We start from the raw sequence: 26,553 nt of genomic DNA, 5'->3' as shown, positions 1-26,553 counted from the left end.
GTCAGAAGAGGAAGAGGATGCTGCACCAGCACCCAAAGCTCAGAAGCTTATGGGAGATGCTATCAAGTCAGGGGCTGCTCCATCAAAGCCCAAGACTGCTCCCAAAGCTCAAGCTCAGAAGCCCCCAAAGCCCAAGAGGAACACCAGGAGCATTCCTGCAGAAGAGAAGAACAAGGCCCCAGTGTCTCAAGCTGAAGAAGAGGATGATGAGTCTCTTGTTTTGAGAAAGCTGGAACCCAAGATCCCAGACCACAGTGATGCTCATCCAGTGGCTGAGGACATGCACATCAAAAAGGATGCTGGACTGAGATTGTGGAGACAGTCTGATCCTTATGTTGTAAGGAGGAAGACTGCAGTTGACTACAGGTTTCATACAAAAGAACAGCAAGACTTCTATGAGGCAATTTTCTTGACAAGAAGCCAATTGTATGTGACATGAGATGGGTTGACTGGGAGTACATCTAGGAGAAGGAAGTTCACTTCCCAGGAGTATATGACAGCTTCAAGGCATGTGGAGTTGACAAATTTGTTGGGCAGAAGCTCACAAAATGGAATGATGAGCTGACCATGCAGTTTACTCCACTGCTCACTTTTACCCAGATGGGAAGATCATATGGATGTCTGAAGGTACAAGGTACCAATCTACTATTGAAGAATGGGCTGAATTGATCAATGCTCCAGAAGAACATGAGGATGACTTAGATGTGTATGCAAAGAAGAAGAAAGACCACAACTCCATGGCAAACATGTACAAAGAGATCCCTGATAAAGCTTTGGAGACACACAAGCTTGGATCTGTACATTATCTGTTGTCTGGTCTGCCTACCATCAACACCATCCTAAGGCACACTTTGCTACCCAAGTCAGGAGATCACAAGATGATCAGAGGACATTCTATCAACCTGCTACAACTTTTTGATGTCCCTCAGAAGTTCAAGGTCATGAGTCTGATTGTAGAGACAATCAAGAGGACAACTGCTGACCAAAAGAGAAGTTGTGGATATGCTCCACATATTCAGGAGCTCATCAATGCTAAGATGGGCACATGAACATACTTGTTGGACAAGAAGCATCTACCTCTATATCCTGATTTTGAAGACAACAAAGTTGTGATGAATGAGGATGAACCTTCATCAGCTCAAGCACAAGAGAAGAGAGATAAAGCTAAGGCAGAGAAAGCTGCCAAGATGCCAAGTGTTGAGGAAGCATCTCAAGTTTTCCTGAAGAGCAAGCAAGATCAGCTGGCATATCTAATCCAATCTACTTTGAGGATTGAGAAGGGCTTGACCACCCTGACTCAAAACCAAGAGAGTCTGGAAAGGATCATAGAGACAAAAATTTATGATCTTGATCTGAAGGTAACCGAGATCCAAACAGCAGTTGAGCAGCTCCAGGAGGAAGCAGAAGAGAGGAAAGGGAAGGCAACTACTGATGATTTTCAGCGAGTGCCTAGAGGTCAGAGGTCTGTTGCAGTGCCAGTAACAGATACTACAGCTACAGCGTCAGCACCAGCAGCCACTCCACCAGCTCCAACTACATCAACGGATGCCTTCGTCCTTAGAGTTCTCTCTACACCACCTCCCGAAGACCAAGCCTGAGAGACGCATAGCACTATGCATTTTCAAACTTTTTGGTAACTTGTTGCCAAAGGGGGAGAAATGTATAGATCATAGGCTTCGAGAGAGAGTGTTTTGCCTTTTATATCTCTTGTTTTTGGTTGAACTTTTTGTGTGCTTGGTTGATACTTGTTTGATCATGTGTTTGATCATATGCTACTTTAATGCTTGCTTGGATGATATTATCTCTTATATCTCTTATATGATCAGTCACTTTGCTTGGTGACGAGTGCATGCTTTTAAATTTTTATCATTTTGAGCACTTCACCAAGATGTATGTGACAAGAAAGAGTGACCCATGATCCTAATCGATTGTGCATTTGCATTCAAACGCAAATCTTAAATAATGCACAAATTTAGGGGGAGCTCTTGCATATCACATACTTCTCAAAGCGACGATGTATTCCAATCTTATTATCATTTGTCGAAGCTTTGATCTATATGTTGTCATCAATTACCAAAAAGGGGGAGATTGAAAGTGCAACTATCCCTGGGTGGTTTTGGTAATTATTAACAACATATAGCTCATTGAGCTAATGCTATTTCAAGATAAATATTTCAGGAAAGCTCAATGATTGGCATGGCATGGATTAGGAATGTGGACCCCTCAAAATGCTAAGGACAAAAGATTGGCTCAAGCTCTAAAGCTCAAGGCTCTACATTTTACTTTTGGTGATCCAAGATCACATTGAGTCCATAGGAAAAGCCAATACTATTAAAAGGGGATGATGTGTTGCTTAATGGCTTGCTTGCTCAAAATGCTTAGTGATATGCTCCAAAACCCTCAACCACTTTCTCATATCCACATATGTCCCAAACCAAAATTCAAACTCGGCCCCACCGAAACTTTCTATCCGGCGCCACCGAGTTCGGTTGACATAGCCACTGCCACAAAACCCTAGTCACTTCGGTCTTACCGATAGGGATCTCGGTCTCACCGAGATGGGATTGCAAACTCTCTGTTTCCATTCGTAACGTTTCGGTCCAACCGAGATGAGCGATCGGTCCCACCGAGTTCGCAATGCAAACTCTCTGTTTCCCTTTCGTAACGTTTAGGTCTCACTGAGATGAGCGAATCGGTCCCACCGAGTTTGCCTGACCAACTCTCTGTTAGCTTGTTACCAGAATTGGTCTCACCGAGTTTGTGTAATCGGTCTCACCGATATTACGTTATGCCCTAACCCTAATGAAATTGGTCTCACCGAGTTGACATGTCGGTCCCACCGAAGAGCCTAACGTTCACATTTTGAACTAAATCGGTCTGACCGAGTTTCATTATTCGGTCCCACCGAGTTTGGTGATTTGTGTGTACCGGTTAGATTTTGTGTGGAGGCTATATATACCCCTCCACCCACTCTTCATTCGTGGAGAGAGCCATCAGAACATGCCTACACTTCCATCATACATTTTCTGAGAGAAAACCACCTACTCATGTGTTGAGGTCAAGATATTCCATTCCAACCATATGAATCTTGATCTCTAGCCTTCTCCAAGTTGCTTTCCACTCAAATAGTCTTTCCACCAAATCCAAATCTGTGAGTGAGAGTTGAGTGTTGGGGAGACTATCATTTGAAGCACAAGAGCAAGGAGTTCATCATCAACACACCATCTATTACCTTTTGGAGAGTGGTGTCTCCTAGATTGGTTAGGTGTCACTTGGGAGCCTCTGTCAAGATTGTGGAGTTGAACCAAGGAGTTTGTACGGGCAAGGAGATCGCCTACTTCGTGAAGATCTACCCTAGTGAGGCAAGTCCTTCGTGGGCGATGGCCATGGTGGGGTAGACAAGGTTGCTTCTTCATGGACCCTTCGTGGGTGGAGCCCTCCGTGGACGCGCGCAACCGTTACCCTTCGTGGGTTGAAGTCTCCATCAACGTGGATGTACGATAGCACCACCTATCGGAACCATGCCAAAAATCTCCGTGTCTACATTGCGTTTGCTCCCTCCAAACTCCTCCCTTTACCTTCATGTGCAACGCTTTACATTCCGCTGCTATACTCTTAGACTTGCATGTGTAGGTTGTTTACTTGACTTGTGCTAAGTCGCTAAAATCTTCCAAGACTTAAAATTGGGAAAAGGCTAGATTTTTATTTGGTCAAGTAGTCTAATCACCCCCCTCTAGACATACTTTCGATCCTACACTTTGCCAAAAAAGGACATATCGAGCGCCTGAAATTTGCCGGAACAGAAATTAATCAACACTCCGGCAAAACATAGGCCACTCGGAGGTGTATCCTGCAAACATGGTCGGCCACTTGGGCAAGCACATATCCTATTTGAGCAACACAAGATATACATGTTTATATCTACATCATATGAGCATTCAAACTTGATGGTCATTGCATTTCAATGGTTCAAAATATAAAAAAACATTTCAAAATGTCTTATATGACTCATATTGACATGGAGATTTGGCAAGTCTCACCTCGAGGTCGGAGGGGGTCGGTGACGGTGACGACGTCGGTGATGATGGAGGGGCTCCTTGATTTCTGCAAAAACAAAAACCCTATAAGCATAGTGCTCTCCAATTTGAGCATTCAAATTAGGAGTAGTTTTCCAATTTGAGCATTCAATAAGCAAAACCAAATCGTAATATAAATTAGTATTCAAATTAGCATGCATTTAATAAGCAAAACTAAATCATCTCTTTCGTTCGTACATCGTTGAATATTATCACTAATACATCTCGAATAGTATCATACATATAACATCACTAATACAGCTAAAACCCTAGCGAACGACGGGTATCGGCGCGGGCGGTGGACACCCAAAGAGAAGGAACCATCACAGGATCATAGCTCCAGTGAGATCCCTGAAGAACCTGCCAGGTATTGGAGAACCTGCCCTCCAACGCAACCATGTAGCGACGGACATGCTCGTCCTCCTCGCTGACACGGTGATGTACCACCTCCGCAGGGTCCACAAGCCTCCGCATCGTCACTGGCCCATGCGACTGCCACCAAAGAAGGTTCGGGTCAACGACGGGCTGACTCCTCACCAAGCTGTGCCCCCCGGAAGGTAGCACCTCCCAGTACCAGCCCGGCGGAGCCCAGTCCCGGACATGGCCCCTCTGATCAAGCAGGCCTCCTCCGCCGAGTCGACGACGAGGTTGCAGGATAGGCATCGTCGACGTTGATGCGGGAATAATTGCTTTAACTAAAAAAATAACAACAAATGTGACATATTCAAAACAAATCAACCTAGAATTCTGTTAAATACACCTAAAACACCTAAATTCTATTAAGTACACCTAATTAAAAACCTACATTTTGAACATGATTCGATCATAACTAGGGTTCATACTACATTATTCTAGGATTAAACACCTAAAATACCTATATTAAATTAACAACATGGGGTGGCTGGTCTCACCTCGATCGAGGTCAGAGGGGGTCGGTGACGGGGATGATGCAGGGGCTCCTTGATTTCTGCAAAAACAAAATATAAACAAAAACATTATTATCTTCATGTTAGGACTTAGTGAAACTCCATAAGCTACATTTACTTATTCTATTCAAATTTACTTATAATTTCCTATTCTATTCAAATTTATTTATTCAAATTTTCTAAAAATTTCCTATTCTATTCAAAAGACCTACATTTACTTATTTTTTTCAATTTCATATTTTATTCTATTCAAATTTACTTATTCAAAATTTCAAAAAAAATCCTATTCTATTCAAAAGACCTACATTTACTTATTCAAATTTTCTAAAAACAAAATATACTAAAAACCTACATTTACTAAAAACAAAAACCTACATTTAACAAAAACTAATACCTATTTACAGAAAGGGGGAGGAGGAGGTGGGAGGAGGCCAGGAGGAGGAGGAAGGAGGAGGAGGGAGGGGGAGGGGAATGAGGAGGGAGGAGGAGGAGGAGAGAGCAGGAGGGGGAGGAGGAGAGAGGAGGAGGGAGGAGGAGGAGAGAGCATGAGAGGGAGGAGGGAGGAGGAGGAGGGGGCGGCGGAGAGGGAGGAGGAGGAGGAGGGGGCCGCCGGCGGAGAGGGAGGAGGAGAAGGCGGCCGCCGGCGCCGGAGAGGGAGGAGGAGGGAGGGAGGGGGAGGGAGGGATCGACCTTGGGGTGGAGGAGGAGGGCGACGGAGGCGACAGAGTCGAGAGAGGCGAAGAGTGAGGGGGAGAGAGTGAGGAGCGCGCGAGTCGGCGGTTGGATAAGGGCCCGTAGTGGTAGCGCTTGTTCCTAACAAACGCTACTGCTATGATCAATATCAGTAGCGCTTTTAGTGAACCAGCGCTACTACTAACTTTAAGCATGTAAAAACAGCATCAAAAAAGAATTGTCCATCATTGATCTTTTTGTGTAGAATCTAAATTTTCAGTATGAATCCTCCCTGGTTTAGGAACCAGTGAGGATTCATATTGCGACCATAAATCCTACACATAGAATACAACGAAGACCAACTGGTTGTGATAGTTTGAGAAGCACCATATTTAAAGTGGTAAAGATTCTGTTCACAGAGCGAGGTGGGACTAAATTAACTTGGGTTTCGACTGAATTTAGCAGTAGCGCTGGTTGGTGGAAAACGCTACCACTAAGTACAGTATTAGTAGCGCTTTTAAAGAACCACCGCTACTAGTATACCTAGCCTGCCGGCAACGGTCTGACAATTATAATAGCAGTGGGTTTTATAACTACAACGCTACTGCTATGATCATAGTAGCAGCGCTCTTTATTTCTAAACGCTACTGCTACTTAGTAGCAGCGCCTGCTTCTAAACAGCGCTATTGGTAAGCTCCTGTGTATAGGGTTTTTCCTATTAGTGCACGGTATGTCCGGCAACTCTCTGGCTCAGCTGATGAACTTTCTGCAGATGCATCAAAATCTTCGAGACTAGCAGGTGCACACGCAACTACTCAATGATCTTGTGGGGCACATGTGGTCCCACAATGGCAACCAAGAAGCCAATGCTTAAGTTTGGCACTTCAAATAAATTTTATGTAAACACTATCTTTGCTTCGTACCAACATTTGCTATTTACATGTGACATTGGCTTGTATGATCGACGTGCATGTATTTACATGGATTTGAGAGTCCGGATTTCAGATATGTGGATGCGGGGACGAAAATATGCGGGCGTGTCCGGGAGCGTCCGCGGACGTATAGGAGGTCGGATTTTTTTTAGGGTAGGTCGGATTTGCCAAGTTCGACTGTAGATGCTCTTACTACTCCCTCCGTTACACTATTTATATTATGAGACCGAGGGAGTATATTTTATTTTAAAAAATTGTTGCTCATTTTACACGCTAACAAATGCTATATGACTGAACCCTCTAGTATTTATCTAAGTGTATTTTTTTAACATCTGGAGTGCATACGCACGTTCAAAATTACATCGACAATCTTTGTGCGCATAGGACAGCAGAGGTGGGCGCGTCCGCTAGGTCTACGCCAAATGCTTAGTTCAGTTTGCAATGTGGAATTTCTCACAAAAGAAAGGCCAGTGCTAGGCGCCGGCGCACCGGCCCAAATTTGGGCCGGTCGGCTGCCGAACGTATGATGTGCTTCTTTTAACCGTAGGATACAACCTTTCTCCGTCCCTCAAAAAGTCAAACGCGAATGAAAAGTGGATCGAGGGGAAAAAGGCAGCGAACTAGCTCAGCCACACTAGCCGGCCGGACTCCGCGCGCTCACCGGCCGCCCGCACTTGTCCTTGGTTTCTCGTGCTTGCCGGCCACCCGTGCCACCACGCCCGCCAGCCGCGCTCGCCGGTCGCTTGTGCCACGCTCGCAACAAAAACAGACTATGGTTGTAGCAAAAATAGATTACAGTGGTAGCAAAAATGTTCGTCGTCGATGCTCGCCAGCGACGCTGGCAACAAAATAACCCAAGGTAGATGTGAGTCAACGTCCCATTGGATCCTTTGAAAAATGTTGGTTCCAGCAAAAAAAACTACAGTGGTAGCAAAAGACGTTTCCAGCAAAAATAATCCCAGAGGAACAAATCTGGAAAAAGGTCGATTGTAGCAAACAAAAAAGCCAGTTCCAGCAAAAAACCACTGGTTCCAACAAAAAGTTCTCCCCAGCAAAAACACTGCTGGTCGATTATAGCAACAGAAAAAGCCAGTTCCAGCAAAATTTGATGATGGTTCCAGCAAAAAAAATCTCATCACCAAATATATGTGTCGATTGTAGCAAAGAAAAGAACTACTTCCAGCAAAAATCGCTGTCGGATGTAGCTCCTCGTCACCGCGGTTGCAGCTCCATGAACCTAGGGTTGCAAGTCCTGTCGCCGCCGGGAGCATCAAGTCATGGCACCTCATCGCAGAAGCGAGGCCCCCAGTTGCATCCACTGCCTGTCTCCGCGCGTATGCGCTGCTCCTCTGCAAGCGGCGCCGATGGTCGCCGAGGCCGGCGCCAGCGGTGGCCTTGTAGCACCCGTGGTAGTCGTCCCGCGTTGCCGCCGGTGACCGCATCTGCAACAGCCAAAAAGGTGGGCGGGGAGAAGAACGAGAGAGGATATGCATCATGTGAGAGAGAGAAGAAAGTGGCTGAGGAATCTCCGCGTGAAGAGATAAGATAAGGTCCAGGCAAAGCGATGGGCAGTTACTGGAGCAATAAGGACGGTTGATTTGCATCTGATCTAACGACGTGTGCTTGGCCGGCTGAACTTTCGGCCGGCATGCCGGTTTCAAACGTTTCCCCAAAGGAAAAGGTTGAAAAGTCCCCCTTCCTTGGGCCGTTCCTACTCTAGTCCACACTCCACACACACAGACAGAACGCGCCGCTCAAAGCCCTCGTCCCCACCCCTGGCTTCCCGCGGCGGCGGCGGCGGCCATGGAGCAGAACCTGTCCCGGTGTCCCCTTCTCGCCCGTTTGCTCAAGATAGCGGTCGAGTTCCTCCGCAGCAAGGACGACGTGCAACAGCTATTCCACCGCGCCTACCTGCCTACCAACTACGCCCTCCCCGACCCGCCCGTCTCCGCCGCCCCTTGCCTCTTCGCCCTTCTCCCGCACGACGACGTCGACCGCGTCAGCCGCCTCCCCGACGCGCTCCTTCACAACATCGTCTCCCGCCTCCCCGCAAAGGACGCCGCCCGCACCGCCGCGCTCTCCCGCCGCTGGCGCGGGGTCTGGCGCTCCGGCCCGCTCGTCCTCGTTGACTCCGGCCTCTTTCCCGCCACCTCCGCCGTGTCCAGCGTCCTCGCCGCACACCCGGGGCCCTTCCCATGCGTCCACCTCACCAGCTGCTACATGGATGAGTTCCATGCCCTGCTCACGGGCTGGCTCCAGATCCTCGTTGACAAGGGCATCCAGGATCTCGTCCTCGTAAACCACCAGTGGCCGTTCGACGTCGCTCTCCCCGCCACTCTCTTAGGCATGGAGACCCTCACCCGGAGTTAATTGCACAGAAGTACCACAATTGGGGCATCACATGCAGATTGGTACCACGATTGCTAATTTTTGCATGTCGATACCACGATTGCTCCAGGTTTTTCAAATAAGGCTAAAACGCGTATTTATACATATTGACGCTCGATCCGACAGCTCAGGCCCACCCGTCAGGTGCCACGCTGGCCAATCGGCGCGTGCCCGCGCGCTGACTAGGACGAGCCGGTGCGCTGCTGCTCTCCAACCCGATCCGGTCGCACCAGCTCGCCCCCGCCGCACCATTCCCCTCCCCTCCTCCTCTCCTCACTCGCTCGAACCCTAGTCTATGGCGTCGGCGACTCCGCCAGGTCGGCGGCGAGGGCGTCCACGGCGGCGGTGAGATGCCGTTCTGGCCTCCTAGCGGAACGGCTGGCGTCGACGGTGATGGCGGCGACGACTCCAGCTCCGCGTACTCGACCGACGACGAGGAGGAGTCGATGTTACTCAGCATGGAGCAGCGGTTGCGGTTGGCGCAGCAGTGGGTGGCGAACCCTAGCAGCAGCCATGAGTTGACGCATGGACTTGGCGGCGTGCTGTAAGTACCCTTGTCCTCCTCCTGCTCTGGTTTATCCAATTGGGGATTTTTAGGGTTTGTTCATCTTCTTGTTTATCCAGTTGGGGATTAGGGTTTGTCCAATTGTAGTGACTAGTATAGGACAATTACAGTAACCTAGTAACTCAGTGTATTGCACTCTCAAATTAGTTCAATTACAGTAACAATTTGGGATTATGGCCTTGTCTTTTTCCTTGATTTTGCTATTGTGCTGAAATAGTAAAGTACATTGTTCTGTACTGTAAATATTAGACTTACAGGTTACTTTAATAGCATTGTTCTGTGCTGAAATAGCATCTGTAATAGTAGAGTTAATAGTAAATATTAGACTTACAGGTTACTCTAAATTGTTCTGTACTGTACTGTTGCTCTCCAAATTAAGAGTAATTATAATGAATACATGAAATTTAATTTGTTCTGTAGTTTGGATGAAGACATTTGGCAAGTAAGGATCCATTTTGATGCAAGAGAACCATTGGAGATGAAGCTGTGTGGTTCAGATATTACTTATCTGAATTTGGTTGCAGTGATGGAAACCCAAGGATTTAATGCATATGATTGTTTGTATCACATTGAAAATCCATCTTTAGGAGAGAAAGGGCTGGATTTGGTAGACAGTCATGCAGAATTACAGATGATAAAGAGGAAGATCCAGGACAAATTGGTGCTTGATTTGCTAGTCAGGGCTTGTCCACCCCCTGATACTGATTTTGAGAGGCAGCATTTTGAGAAGCCAGAGTTGTCCACTGTGGTGTACCAAGAGCCTGTTGTTTTAGATCTGAGTGAGCCTCCTGTCTTAGCTGTTGATCAGCAAGGAGTAGTTTTTGAGAGTCAATGTAGCAACTCTAGCACACCTCATCCTGCTGGTGTTTGCACACAAGAAAGCAAGAATGCAACAGCCAAGTTGAAAGCAGTTTTGGAAGAAGAAGAAGAGGGATATCAAGGATTTGAGGCATATGAGGACAGTGATGCTAATGCCTCTGATGAGGATGCTCAAATTGGAAATGACCCTCATTACATGGGTGATGATGAAGATGTAGAGGTGGAAGAGGGAAAGAGACAGAGAGAGCTAGAAGTACAAGAGGAAGAATCAGATGATGAGCAATCAGAAGAGGAAGAAATGCTGCATTATGAGGGTGACACTGAAGTTGAGGACCCATTTGAGGTAGAGGAAGATAGGACTTTTGAAGAAGAAGAAGAAACTATAGTTGAACCTGTGAAGAAGAAGCAGAAGCTACCAGTTAGAAGAGGACCAACAACTAGGTCACATTGTAGTAAGCTACCAGAGGTTGAACCTGATTTCAGACCATCATCAGATGAAGAAGAGAAGGGGTTGTTGAGGGAGAGTGATGATGATGGTTTTGAGCCAGTCTCTTTTGTCCTACCAAAGAAAAGGAAGAGTAGGGCAAAGAAAAGGCCTGCTAGGAAGTGGTACAATGAGAAAATGGAGCAACCACATGAGCAACTGTGTATGAAGTTGTGTTTTAGGGATCAGCATCAATTCAGAGATGCTTTGTTGAATTTGCACATCACTCAGGCCAGGAATTTTAAGTATCACAGGAATTCAGATCAGAGGATAATTGTTGAGTGTCCAGATAAACAATGCCAGTTCTTTATGGTGGCAGCAGTTATAAAAGGGGAGAAAACCTTTGTAATTAAGAAGATGAGACTAGAGCACACTTGCCCTAGTACCACTGAGACCACCAGGGTTAGTGCTAAGTGGCTAGCACAGAAATATGAGCATCTCTTCAGATCTGATATAACTACTGGTATTCAGACAATAATTGATGCATGCATGGAAAAATATGGTGTAGATGTGCCCAAGTGCATGGCATATAGGGCAAAGAACATAGCTATTGAAGCTGTCTTAGGAGATCACAAGAAGCAATATCCTAGGCTTAAAGACTATGCTCAGACTGTCATGGACACAAACCCTGGGAGTAGAGTAATAGTCACTACTGTTACTCCAGTACCAAATGCAAAAATACCCCACCCAGGCCCAAGATTCCATGCCATGTTCTTTTGCCTGAATGGAGCAAGGGAGGGGTTTCTCAATGGGTGTAGGCCATTCATTGGTTAGTTCCTGAACCTTGTGCACCATTTACATATTGTAGAGTACTCCATATTGTATATCACTTGAATGTATTTAATGTTTGGAAATGTTGATTATGCAGGTGTTGATGGATGCTTCATTAAGCTCACTACAGGAGCTCAACTCCTTGCTGCCACTGGTAGAGATGGCAACAACAACATATATCCACTGGCATTTCGCATAGTTGGACAAGAGGACACACCTAGTTGGTGTTGGTTTCTACACCAACTGAAAATTTGCCTAGGTGGAGAAGTGGGCAAGTTTGGACCTTATACTATAATGTCAGATAGACAAAAGGTATGTGTTTGCACATTTCATTTTGTTTTGCACAAGTGTTAACAGTAGCTAAGAGTTTCATTGGTGCATATTTATTTACCTTGTAGCTTAGACTTGTTAAATTGTTTGTGTCAGGGGTTATTGAATGCAGTGAATGCCGTGTTTTCAAATTGCAACCAAAGATTCTGCCTTAGGCATTTATATGCAAATTTCCAAAATGCTGGGTTTAGGGGTGAAGATCTTAAGAAGTGCATGGATAATGCTAGCTATGCCTACAATGAACACAAATTTAATATTGCAATGAATGATCTTAGAGCTGAAAGTGAGGAAGCTTGGGAGTGGCTTACTGCAATACCAAAAAAAACATGGGCAAGGCATGCATTTGACACAAACTGCAAGACTGACTTGGTAGTGAACAACTTGTCTGAGGTGTTCAACAAGTACATTCTAGATGTTAGGAGAAAACCTATAAGGACAATGTGTGATGGGATAAAAGATAAGCAGATGGTGAGGTGGCATAGGAACAGAGAGAGTGTAAAGGCAGCAAGATGGGATATAACACCTCATTACAGTGAGAAGCTAGAGGTTGAGAAGGAGAGGGCCAGATATTGCAAGCCAATACAGGCAGGGGTCAACTTATGGCAAGTTACAAGTGGGCAGCAAACACATGGTGTCAACCTGGAACTTGAGACTTGTGGATGCAGGAAGTGGGACCTTAGTGGCATACCTTGCAACCATGCCATCTCTGCAATAAACAAGGCTAAAAGGAAACCAGAGGATTATGTCAGCAAATTCTTCAAGAAAGATTTTTATGTTGCAGCTTATGAACCAATGATCTTTCCTGTGCCTGGTGAGCATGATTGGACAAGGACCCCTGGTCCAGACATAGAACCACCTACATTCAAAATCAAGAGAGGAAGAAAGAAAGAAAGAAAAGAGGATCAAGGGCAAATTTGAAGTACCAAAGCCAAAAGACACTTCAAGAATGGGGACCATAACATGTGGCAATTGTGGTCTCCAAGGGCATAGGTACACAAACTGTCTTAAACAGTTGAAGCCTGAGCTAGCTTTGAGGAAGAATAAGCATGTGGTAATAATTTTTCACCTTGAAATATACAAATCTTTCCTTTATTTCTTGTACATTTCTTTCTAGCATTATTAACTGTTTTCCTTTTCTTTGTAAGGCTACTCCAAGTAACTCACAGCCAAGAGCTGCTGATCCTTCTACTACAACAACAGCAAGACGGCCAAGAGCTGCTGCCAGAGGAAGAGGAGCTGCTACTTCTACTACACCACCACCATCTGGAAGAGGAGCTGGAAGAGGTGCTCTAAGGCCATTCAGTGCCCCCAGGCAATATGCTGACATTCCTACTGATGGTACACACACTGGATGGATGTCCTACTTCACTGCTAGCAGAGGAAGAGGAGCCATGTAATTTGAAATGATGTGGTGTTATTTTGGTTGAACTTGATGCTGATGTTGATGTGTTGTTGCCACTTGATGCATAATTTGGCACAATCCAGTACTGGTTATTGTAATGTTGAACTTGAGGTGGAGTACTCTAGTTGGGGCACCATATTTTGGTGTTGAATATGTTGCTACTGGATATGTATGTGTTGAACTTGAGGTGGTTATCTGAATGTTGAACTTGAGGTGGTTATTGTAATGTTGAACTTGAGGTGGAGTACCAGTATTTGCAAAGCAGTAACACATTTTCAGTTACTTGTTGCAAATCAGTACCAATACTGCTGCTAGCTATTGCATGTCAGTACCAATATTGGGGCATCACATAACATGCAGTACCACATTTGGGGATTCTGACATGTGGGACAGATACCTCTCCTACTATTAAAGTGACAGCACAAGATCTCAGATTTGGGAACGAAACTAGGGTTCGTCCACGCAGTGTCCATTTGGAGCGCAGCGAAGGAGAAGAAGGAGAAATCTCAGCGTGGAGGCGCTGACTGGGGCCGGCGGTGGAGAGACCGAAGTCGTGGTCGTCCAGTGCCGGGTCCGCTCCCGGATTTCGTCGAGCTGCAGGAAGGAGGGGGGAGGAGTCGCGCTCGCCGGTGCGCTACCGCGAGCTCCCAATGGCATACGAGCCTCCAGTGATGTGCCACTGCTCACCTCCGAGGAAGGCGTCAAGATGGATCTCCTGGACCAGGAAGAACCCTGGTAGGAGGTACTATAGCTGCGTGGATGCTATGGTGAGTGTTGTTTTTTGCCTAATTTCCTTCCTTTTTCTTCTGTGCAATAGTATGTGAAATGATATATTTTTGGAAATTTGTTTGTGCATCTTAATAGCACGGTGGCTGTGGATTTGTGCAATGGCATGATGATCCATTGCCCACATTCTGGAGTGAGCTCATTGGGGATCTACGTGATGAAGTATGGAGGCTTAAAGGTGCAACTGTTGCTAGATCTGAAGATCAATTTCCAATGCTGACTCCAAGTGAAGATGATGGCACAAGGGAGGCCATGTTTCTGTCTCTGCAAACTCAACTCAGAGAGAAGAATGCAGAGATTGCAGGGATTAGGGCCAAATTTCACAATGTGTTGTTTCTTTTCACTATATTTGTGCTTGGCTTAGTTGCAGGCAAGATATTAAGTTAGTTAGTTGGTTTAGTTGCAGCCAATCTAAATGCAATGTACTGTCTGGTTTAGTTGCTCTAGTTTAAGCCAAGTTGTAATGGATCAAGTGGTAATGGATCAGTGAAGTTATCTTCTGATGCAATGAGATTTAGTCAGTCTTGTTCCTCTTTTATTTTGTATGACATGAGTGGTTTGCTGCAACATTGTCATAATGTATCATCATCAACATATCCATCTACATAATCAGCATATCCATACATAATAAGAAACTGATCCATGTCTACCAATCATAGCACACATTAGTTTCTGGAGTTCAACTCATTATAGCCATACATAACCATTGTTCACAATACATAGAGGAGTTCAACTTCAAATGCATAGTTCATCCTTTTCTCACAAAAGGATGAATAGCATAACTACTACATACATACACAGCCATAGTTCACCATTAGTACAAGCATACAGTACACAACCTTAGTTCCTAGATGCTAGGTCATTACACAACCATCATTCCCAAAAGGTCAGCAATGCGACTAATCTCATTTTCATCTTCTTCACTTCTCCAAGATGGCCTGAATCCCCCTGAACTTCTCCTTCAACTTTTCATTCTGAAACTCTAACTGCCACTTCTCTTCAATATGCTTTTCATTTCCCTTAAGCAGATCAGCAACCTGAAGCTTCAACTCTAGCTTCTCTTGGGTGAGCTTCTCCTGACACTTTGTTAGCTCTGCATTCTTCACCTCCAAATTCATACTAGCTTCAGTAAGCACTTGCTTCTCTTTCATTTTGTTCAACTTCAAGTTCTAAATGACTGTTGCTTGAGCTCTTGTCAGGTTGAGCAGTAGCTCATACTTCTGAGTAAGTTTCTGGGTCTCTGCATCTTTCTTTGCCATCTCACTTGCCATCTGTGCCTTCATATCATCAATCGGTTCTTTTCTTACCTCCTGCTGATATGTAATGGCAGATTGCAGATGTCTGAAATCCACCACCTTATCTTCCTGGAAGTTCATCAGCTCATGCACATCTTGGACTAGCTTGTCATAGTTGGCCTCCAGCTTGTTCTTCTCTTCTGTCAGATGGTGGACAGTGAAAGAACTTTCAAGATTGTCATTCACCCTAGCAGTTTTGGCATCTTCAACCATTGCCCATAGCTTCAACAATGCATTCTGCATTGTTGGGGGCCACTGGTGATCAACCCATTCAACAAAGCCACAATTGCTACCTGCCTGCAAAAACAACAACAACACCAACACGGTTCATACAACAAGTAATTACACAAGATAACTGCAGTTGCCAAAAAGAATATCTAAATTTAGCATCAGACCACTACATTTAACAAGAGGAGCAGCCACTTGAGTAGCTGACTGACTAGGTTAGTTACCATTTTTAAGCTACTCTAGTACCACTATTAACCAAAATTACTATGCCATTGTACTCCAGCAAAATATACTCATGCTTGACCTAAATAAGCTACTCTAGTGCCATTATGAACCAAAATGTTGACAACAAGCAGAGTACTCCAGCAAACAGAGTTCAATATGGCACTGACAAAGTAAGAAAAAAATCACTATGCCTACAATCCATACCGGTTGTGCACATGCTAAAAACCGCCTGCCTGTGTCTGTTCCTTCAAAGGCAACAAGCCTCTCAGATGCCATGCCGTGCTTCTCACATGGAGACATCACATCCAGCTCAAGCCCCTTGTAATCTGGATCTTCAAGGCTGAAAGGGACATGCAAAAGCTCGCACAAAGACAATGGGCAAATCAAAACCTACCGAAATCAACCAAATCAAGAAATCCCAAATCTAAAACCCTAACCCTAAACTCACTGTACTGACCTCGTTGAGACCGTTTGTGGAGGAAGAATGCATGTACGGGAGGCTAGACTGGTCGTCGCTGCTTTTGTCCTCCAAAACCATGGCGTCGGCGGGGCGGTGCGGCAGCCGGCAGTCGGGACACGGGCGGCGGTGACGGAGGAAACGAGTGAGGAGAGGAGGAGGGGAGGGGAATGGTGCAGCGGGGGCGAGCTGGTGCGACCGGACCGGGTTGGAGATCAGCAGCGCACCGGCTCGTCCTAGTCAGCGCGCGGGCACGCGCCGATGGCCAGCATGGCACCTGACGGGTGGGCCCGAGCTGTCGGATCGAGCATCAATACGTATAAATACGCATTTTAGCCTTATTTGAAAAACCTGGAGCAATAGTGGTACTGACATGCAAAAATTAGCAATCGTGGTACCAATCTACATTTGATGCCCCAATTGTGGTACTTCTGTGCAATTAACTCCCTCACCCGCCTCTACCTCGGCCCCTGGATGTTCCTCGACACGGCCGGCCTCCCGAGCGCCACCTGTTTCCGTAACCTCCATGAGCTCGGGCTCTGCAACGTCGTCATGGAGAGCAGGGATTTGGACTTCGTCCTCGACAGGAGCCCCGTGCTCGAGACGCTCTGTGTCCAAGGGAATCTGCTGAGGCTTTGCCTCCGCCTTGTCAGCCAAAGCCTCCGGTGCGTGCAGATCATCTGCTTCCTTGAAGAAATCTTCGTGGTGGACGCCCCACTCCTTGAGCGGCTCATCTAGTCCGAAGGTTTTACCCCTCATGGCAACTTCACCAAGGTGAAGATTGGTCATGCCCCCAAGCTGCAATTGTTGGGATACTTGGAGCTGGACCAAAGGCACGTCCTAGAGGTCGGCAACACCATCATCAAGGTGCCTCATCTTTCCATTTGTTCCATTTAAATTCCTAAAGCGATCAATGCAAATGTGTGATATTTCTTGTCTTAATTGGGTGCGTTGTGATTGCACTTGCAGGCTGGGTCAAGGGTGAGTCCTAGCACCATGGTGCCAGGTGTGGGAATCCTGGCTTTGGAGGTGTGTTTCGGAGTCCGCAATGATGCCAAGATGGTTCCCGGTGTCCTCAGATGCTTTCCGAATGTTGAGACGCTCCACATCAAGGTGAAGCCCCTGACGCCTCTTTTGGCTTCCATTTGCATCCTAATATTGCTAATTGCTATCAATAGCTGATGAACTGCATGTGCATTTGACTGATCGAATTTTCGGTCTGGAAAAACCGATCAATCCTCTGGCAAGCTGAACCTAAAGTCCTGGCACGAGTCTGGTACCATAGAATGCATCCGGTCACGTATCGAGCTGCTGGTTTTTCACGATTTCCAAGGGGGCCGCGGCGACCTCGCCTTCCTCAAATTTTTCTTTGAGAGCGCGTTGGTGCTGCAGGAGGTGGTGATTGTGTTTGACGCTGCTTCCAGTTCGTTCGAGGACGTAGAATCCAAACTGGAGAGTCTGGTGTCCATGAAACGGGCCAGTGAAACCTCCATAGTGCTGGTCGCTGCGTGTTCTGATCCTCATGGCGGTTACATTCGGAGCTTCAAAATAGGATCTGGTTTTTCTCCTGCCGACCCTTTTGTAAACTACTGAAGTCACAGCAAGTGGCCTATGTACTTCGGAATGCTCTGAAAGTTGTTAATGTTCTGCTGCTTGCAAGCCAATGTTTAATATTTGATTTCAGTGTTTGAAGACTTGCTGCCGACCCTTTTGTAAACTACTAAAGTCACAGCAAGTGGCCTATGTACTTCGGAATGCTCTGGAAGTTGTTAATGTTCTGCTGCTTGCAAGCCAATGTTTAATACATTTTAAACATGATTTCAACTAACCGGACGATTTTCACTAAACACGATGGAATTGATTAAAAGCTTGGATAGAAAATAGCACAAATCATTCATAAATAGCATGCAAATATGTCTAATACAACAATAGTTCAAATTCAATGAGATTAACCACTGTTCAACAAATTTTTCATGGATGGATCATGTTATCCCACACATACTACCCCTTGAGCTTCATAAAACAATGTATGTGCGTGAATGGTCTGCTCACTGACCTGTAGTACATCACGGCAGCGCATGCAGACTACGCAACCTATAGAGCAACAATGAGTGAATCAATCAATCAACATGTAGAGCAAGACGAATCGGAACTTATGATCTCCATGGTTGCTGCACGCAATGGTCATATTGCCTCCAACCGATCAACCGCGCCATAATACTTCGTGATGGAGCTCTGGATGGTATATGATGACCCACAAGTATAGGGGATCAATCGTAGTCTTTTCGATAAGTAAGATTGTCGAACCCAACGAGAAGCAGAAGGAATCGATAAGCAGTTTTCACAAGATATTCTCTACAAGTGTTGTAAGATAGTTTTGATAGATAGATTGATAGAAAGATAATTTGTAACAATTAGCAAGTAACAAAAGTAACAAGGTGTAGTAAGTGGCTCAATCCTTAATGTTGCTAAGGACAAGCCGCTGGAACTTCTTATAGTGATTAAAACGCTCTTGAGGACATGCGGGAATATTCTCTAGTTACTTTCACCATGAATCCACGATTTATTGACTTATGTTCATTGCCTTGATAAGTTGTTATGTGGATGGATCAGAGCTAAGGTGATGTTCTTGCTTGAAAAAACACCTATCTATGACTATACTCTTCATGCAAGCATCCGCAATTACAAGAGAAGTAATTAAGATAAATCTAAGCATAACATTAAACATGTGGATCCAAAACAGCCCCTCATAGAATAATTCATAAACTCGGGTTTAGCAGTCACTACCGTAGCCCATCATCTACAAACTAATTCCACAATGCCTTCCCCTAGGCCCAAAGAAATACACCTTACCAAAAACACACACCTTACATCACATAAAGGAACGGAGGGAGTATTTTTTTGATTTAAAACGAAGCTTTATTCATTTGAAATAACCAGTACATCGTTTGTGAGGATCATTACAATTTCATTTGGAGGTTCCTCAAACCAGTCGGAAGTCGAAGAAAATCTAGCTAATCTAGCAAGTTCATGAGCTACTTTATTTGCCTCTCTGTTACAATGTTCGAATCTAGTCATGAAAAAATCACAAGCATAGTGATCACAGTCCTCGAAAATTGCCGCCGCTGATTGTCCTCCTTCCTGCATGGTCTCAACCACCTCCATGTTGTCTGAGTTGATGATTAGGCGGTTACACCCCGCCCTTTACGCCATTGTTAGGCCAAATTTGAGAGCTAAAGCTTCAGCCATAAATACATCCGCAAAATGGTCAATCTTTCCATTTCCTCCTGCAATGAACCTACCTTTGTAGTCTCTTAAGACTGCCCCCATCGTACCCTTCAACATATCATGATCAAAAGAGGTGTCAACATTAAGTTTCACAAAACCCCTAGGAGGATAGTACCAACCCCCCTTTTTCATGGCCGCCTTTGGAGATGATGCATTTACAAAATTGGATGTGAGAGCTATGATCCCCATTGCTATCTGATTTGCATTCTGAGTTAATTCCTTATGCACTAATTTTCGTCTTTCCCACCATAGATACCAAGCTGAAATAGCTATCATTTCACATGCATTTTGGTACCCCATAATACTCAAGTCTTGGTTTGGAAGAAGTAGAAGGTATTCCAATATTGCCTCCCCAGCAAGATCAACCTCACAAGCTTTATCAATAATCACATCCATCCCTAGCCTCTTCCAAACCTCCTTTGCTTTACTACAGAGGAAAATCATGTGTTTCGTATCTTCTAAGCCCCGAGAGCAAGTCGGGCAAGAGGGCGAGACCTTCATGTGTCTATTAGCGAGTGTTACCCGGCATGGGAGAGTGCCATGTAATGTACGCCATATAATTTTTTTACCTTTGCTGGGCAGGATAACTTCCATATCTGACACCAGATAGGATTTGGTGTGATTCGCCCCATCCCATTAGACTATTTGAGTCTACTCCCATAATGATAATTCCATTCCACCGAGTAAGCAGACCGTACCGAGAACATACCATTTTTTGTGTAACTCCAGGCAATGAAATCTGTCATATCATATTGCGGAAGTGGGATTGAAAGAATTCATTGTGCATCAATGGGCCACATAGTTTGTCTAATCAGTTCCTCGTCCCAATTGTTGGAAGCAGGGTCAATCAGGTCACTCACTTTTGATAGCAAATGGCTCCCCCTAGGGGTCACAATCTTCCTAGTGACACAGTTTGGGATCCAGGCATCTCCCCAGATATTGATGGTATGTCCGTTACCCACTTGCCAAATATAGCCACGATTCAGAGTAGTTATACCTGCCATAATGCTCTGCCAGGTGAAAGAAGCGCCATGCTTTGGCTTAGACTTCAGCAAATCGCCAAAACCTAGTGAGTTATGCTAAAAAAGTTAAACATATCAGTCAAAACGGGCTAGCATTAAATGCATCTGTGTGGGCCTGATTCTTGTACGCTCCTTTACACCTAGAGTTCTTAGCGATGCAAGTTAGAGCATCTCCAACAACAACCCAATATAGGGCACGCAAAAAGTAGTTTTGCGCCATCAGAAGGTGCATTTTCATCAGCTGAATCTTTTTTACTCCAACAGCAGCCCTATAATAGGGCACCAATTTGCTCTAGCATCTACCCTATATTGAGCACGACAATTGCATACATATTGAACATTCTTATATCAAACTCATTCAAATTATTTCAAATCAACACTATAAACATAAATTATTCATCACACATCACACAAATTGTTCACACACATCACACAAGTTGTAATTCACACAAATTATTCATTGCACGAGAAGATAAAGCAGGGATGTTGTTTCCCATGCCACTTCCACCACTCCTCCATGGCATCTTTTTGAAGATCTAGATATGTATCGGCATCTCGAATGTCCTGGTATGCCTACAGAAAGTGTCGGATCCCCGTATCGGCATCTCGAATGTCCTGGTACGCTTACAGAAAGTGTCGGATTGCCCCTCCCCCCTCTATGTGACTGCACGAGTTTCCCCATGAGCCCGCGATGGTCCATAGCGGCGGGATATGTTAAGGGGAACGGCGGCAGTGGTGGTGGCCGCTGCGCGCGGGAGGCAGATGAGGTCCGGCTGGGCGCGCTTAAATTTCAGCTGGCAGTTTTTTTGCGTTTGGGCACGCATCGCCTGTCCAAATTTGGTTCACCTTGGGCTGATTTTTTGGACAGCCCTAAAATGGGACGACGTATTTTTGCGTTTAAGGCAGCCGTCGAATCTCGTTTTTAGGCTCAAGTGATGCAAAAAAATGATCTTTACTTCAAATGCCCTATTTTAAGGCTGTCGTTGGAGATGCTCTTAGTACCATATTATCTGAACGCCCGATTTTGCTTCCGTAACTTGACGGGCGCGTACCCCACAAAAAAAACTTGACAGGCGTGTTTCCTCTTGGACGAAATAAACTCTGAGTACTAGACGGACAAGGAACGTCCCGTGCGTGACCGCCGCCCGCCGGCTATATTAGGCCGCACTCACCGCACCGAACGTGTCCAGAACCAAGAACAGAGGAAAACCCGGACAGTCAATTGGGCGCTGAGGATGCAGATCTTCGTCAAGATGCCGGCGGGGAAGACCGTCACCCTGGAGGTCGAGAGCATCTACACTGTCGACAATGTCAAGGCCAAGATCCATAGCGAGGAAGGTGTTACACAAGCCAACCACACCACTGCGTCGCATTGGCGCCGCCATGAACGGCATCTCTTTGTTGAGTTTGAGAGTTGAGAGGCTTACTCCCTGTCGTGTCGTGTGGCCGCAGGCGTCTCGCCGGAGCAGCAGCGCCTCATCTTCGCGGGGAAGCAGCTGGACGACGGCTGCAGCCTAGCCGATTACGATATCCAGAAGGACTCCACCCTCCACCTCCTGCTTCAGCTCCGCGGGGGCAACATGTGGTTCGAGCCCAGTCTGAGAACCCTCGCAGAAAAGTACAACTCAGACAAGAAGATCTGCTGCAAGTACGTACTACTCCTACATTTGTTGCATCGGGTGATTTAGCTGTTGTTCAGAAATATATGCCGGGTGTTTGTCGGATGTGCTGAAATTTAAGATGGGCTCTAGGCTCATGTAGCAATTTCTAAAAAATCTCTAAGGGCCCATGTGGGTTTATTGGCACTAGGTGGAGTGGGAAGTTTAGTCCCACCCCGAAAGTGGAAGAGGAGTTGGACCTCCTTATAAGGGTTTCTCTTCTACATGCTATTGAAGCTTGAGAAGAGATGAGGCCCTCGTGCACTCCTCCTCCACTGTGCGTACACGGTAGACCGTTCCTGTATGGGAGAAGCGAATAGGTTTTTGGGAAGCGACTGCTTGCTGTTCGTCTACTTCCTCTACGTCCGCGTCGCCCTCATCATCACCATGTCCACCGACGCCGAACGTGCCGGCGACAAGAAGGCCGCCACGGCGGCTTCTGCATGGCCTACTGGAGGGTATAACGCGTATATCCCTCTCATGATTATTTTCATATTAACAGTCCTAGCATTATGTGTAGATCTGTCTGTTGTTTGCGTAGTACGTGCTCGTTTAGATCAGTATCAGTATGTTGCTAATTCTGTCAATGCCATGCTAGTCATCTATTTATAGATTAAATTAGTCGAAAAATTGCCTGTTTACTCAACAATCCAAAAACCTATTATGTGTAGGAATTTTCGGCAAGTGGCTTTGCCGTTGCACTGAAACCGGATAAATTTACCGGTACGTACTTTAAGCGTTGGCAGACTAAGACCACTTTATGGCTCACGGCTATGAACGTGTTCTGGGTCACCAGTGTCTCCACGGGAACGATTGCTCCTGAACAGGAGAAGGCATTCAAGGAGGCCACCGTTGTGTTTCTCAGAGCAGTTCTTAGCATGATCGGAGATAAACTGGTCGACGCATATTTACATGTGCATGTCGCCAAGGACTTGTGGGAGGAGCTCGAATCTAAGTTCGGGGCCGCCGATGCTGGGAGCGAAATGTATATTATAGAGCGGTTCCACGATTACAAGATGGTTGAAAACCGTCCTGTACTGGAGCAGGCTCATGAGATAATATGCATTGTTAAGGAGCTTTAGCTTCTTAAGTGCGAGTTACCGGGCAAGTTTGTCGCGGGCTGCATAATCTCTAAGCTCCCTAATTCCTGGAGGAACTTTGCCACCACTCTGAAACATCAGAGGCATGAATTCTCTGTGGAGGATGTCATTGGCCATCTGAGTGTTGAGCAGAATTCGAGGGCAAAAGACTCGCACGGAAAAGGGGCCGAAGGGACTTCTGTCGCCAACATGGTGAACCAGAAGAACTTCAACTCCCACAAGCCCAAGGGAAAAGAACAGTGTCCAACACAATACCGACTTTAAGAAGAAGGGTAAGAAGACCTTCAAGAAGAACAAGAAGGATGAGGGCTGCTTTACTTGTGGTTCGGTTGAACATTGGGCCAACAAGTGCCCAAACAAGTACAAGAAACCAGGACAGGACTCCAAGTCTGTCAACGTGATTGTGGGCAACAATGAGAATGGTGCATCTGGGTACAGTAATTTATTTACTGTTTTTTTAGTGTTTCAGCCCACCGATTGGTGGGTGGACACAGGTGCAGGTGTTCATGTGTGTGCTGACATTTCATTGTTCACTTCTTACCAGGTCACAGGCCACGGGTCCGTATTGATGGGGAATGGAGCGAGTGCTTCTGTTCATGGTGTTGGCACGGTCGATCTGAAGTTTACTTCGGGAAGGATCGTGCAGCTGAAGAACGTGCAGCATGTCCCCGCCATCAAGAAGAACCTCGTTAGTGGCTCCCTTCTATGTAGAGAAGGGTTTAAGTTGGTTTTCGAGTCTAATAAATTAGTTGTTACGAAATATGGACTCTTTGTTGGAAAAGGTTATGAGAGCGGAGGGATGTTCCGCCTTTCCCTCGCAGATTTTTGTAATAAAGTCGTGAACCATATTCATTTGAATTTTAATGAATCTGAAGTTTGGCATTCACGTCTTTGTCACATTAGTTTCGGTGTTATGATGCGGCTAGCTAAGTTGGATTTAATCTCGAGTTTCACTTTAGCCAAAGGTTCTAAGTGCCTTTCATGTGTGCAAGCTAAGCAACCTCGCAAGCCTCACAAGGCCGCGGAGGAGAGACACTTGGCACCATTAGAACTCATACATTCTGATCTTTGTGAGATGAATGGTGTGTTGACTAAAGGTGGAAAGAAATACTTCATGACACTGATAGATGATTCCACTAGATATTGCTATGTGTATCTATTAAATACTAAAGATGAGGCTCTACACTACTTTAAAATCTATAAGGCAGAAGTTGAGAATCAACTTGAAAAGAAAATTAAACGAGTCCGATCAGATCGTGGTGGAGAGTACTTCTCGAGTGAGTTTGATTCTTTTTGTGCGGAACACGACATTATTCATGAGAGGACGCCTCCCTATTCACCCCAGTCAAACGGGGTTGCCGAGCGGAAAAACCGTACTCTAACTGATTTGGTTAACGCCATGTTAGATACATCGGGTTTATCCAAGGCATGGTGGGGGGAGGCTATATTGATGGCATGTCATGTCCTGAATAAAGTTCTGACAAAGGATAATGAGATCACTCCCTATGAGAAATGGGCGAAGAAAAGGACAACACTCTCGTACTTGCGTACTTGGGGCTATTTGGAGAAAGTCAATGTGTCGATCCCCAAAAAGCGTAAGCTTGGACCCAAGACTGTGGACTGCGTTAATTTGGGCTACGCTAAGAAAAGCGTTGGCTATAGATTTCTAGTAGTGAAATCTGAGGTACCTGACCAGAAGGTCGGCACAATTATGGAGTCTAAGGATGCTACATTCTTCGAGAATATTTTTCCTATGAGAGATACGCAACACACTTCTAGACAGGAATCTGAGGAGACTCCTGAGCCTGCCATTCCCATGGATTATTATGACCGAACACATGATGAAAATCCTGAGGAGGATCACGAGGAAACCCTTGGTAGGGGCAAGAGACAAAGGACTGCAAAGACCTTTGGTGATGATTTCTTCGTGTACCTCGTGGATGACACTCCCACTTCTATTTCAGAAGCGTATTGATACGTCCCCAACGTATCTATAATTTTTGATTGTTCCATGATATATTATATTCTGTTTTGGACATTATTGGGCTTTATTATACACTTTTATATTATTTTTGGGACTAACCTATTAACCGGAGGCCCAGCCCGGAATTGCTATTTTTTGCCTATTTCAGAGTTTCGCAGAAAAAGAATATCAAACGGAGTCCAAACGGAATGAAACCTTCGGCAACGTGATTTTCGGAATGAACGTGTTCCAGAGGACTTGGACCCTGCGTCAAGACATCAACTAGGAAGGCACAAGGTAGGGGGGCGCGCCTACCACCCCAGGGCGCGCCCTCCACCCTCATGGGCCCCACATTGCTCAACCGACGTACTTCTTCCTCCTATATATACCTACGTACCCCCCAAACTACCAGATACAGAGCCAAAAACCTAATTCCACCGCCGCAACCTTCTGTACCCGTGAGATCCCATCTCGGGGCTTGTTCCGGAGCTTCGCCGGAGGGGGCATCAATCACGGAGGGCTTCTACATCAACACCATAGCCTCTCCGATGAAGTGTGAGTAGTTTACTTCAGACCTTCGGGTCCATAGTTATTAGCTAGATGGCTTCTTCTCTCTTTTTGGATCTCAATACAATGTTCTCCCCCTCTCTTGTGGAGATCTATTCGATGTAATCTTCTTTTGCAGTGTGTTTGTTGAGACCGATGAATTGTGGGTTTATGATCAAGTTTATCTATGAACAATATTTGATTCTTCTCTGAATTATTTTATGTATGATTGGTTATCTTTTCAAGTCTCTTCGAATTATCAGTTTGGTTTGGCCTACTATATTGATCTTTCTTGCAATGGGAGAAGTGCTTAGCTTTGGGTTCAATCTTGCGGTGTCCTTTCCCAGTGACAGTAGGGGCAGCAAGGCACGTATTGTATTGTTGCCATCGAGGATAACAAGATGGGGTTTATATCATATTGCATGAGTTTATCCCTCTACATCATGTCATCTTGCTTAAAGCGTTACTCTATTCTTATGAACTTAATACTCTAGATGCATGCTGGATAGCGGTCGATGTGTGGAGTAATAGTAGTAGATGCAGGCAGGAGTCGGTCTACTTGTCTCGGACATGATGCCTATATACATGATCATACCTAGATATTCTCATAACTATGCTCA

At 45.6% G+C, this 26,553-nt stretch overlaps 1 protein-coding gene across 1 annotated transcript in view; it reads left to right on the top strand.

The window, feature by feature from the left end:
* LOC123096975 (ubiquitin-60S ribosomal protein L40-1-like) overlaps positions 1 to 26,553 on the top strand; it is a 153,475-nt gene that overhangs the window by 41,916 nt on the left and 85,006 nt on the right. The window contains exons 3-4 of the mRNA XM_044518760.1: positions 21,901 to 22,004; positions 22,119 to 22,314. Coding sequence (XP_044374695.1) covers positions 21,901 to 22,004; positions 22,119 to 22,314 — 300 coding nt within the window. The remainder of the gene's footprint in view (positions 1 to 21,900; positions 22,005 to 22,118; positions 22,315 to 26,553) is intronic.

The sequence above is a fragment of the Triticum aestivum genome, chromosome 4D (genome assembly GCF_018294505.1).
Source record: "Triticum aestivum cultivar Chinese Spring chromosome 4D, IWGSC CS RefSeq v2.1, whole genome shotgun sequence".
In the NCBI taxonomy this organism is placed as follows: Eukaryota; Viridiplantae; Streptophyta; class Magnoliopsida; order Poales; family Poaceae; genus Triticum; species Triticum aestivum.
Note: the sequence above shows the minus strand (reverse complement) of the source record. Positions and strands in the feature narration are given on the sequence as shown.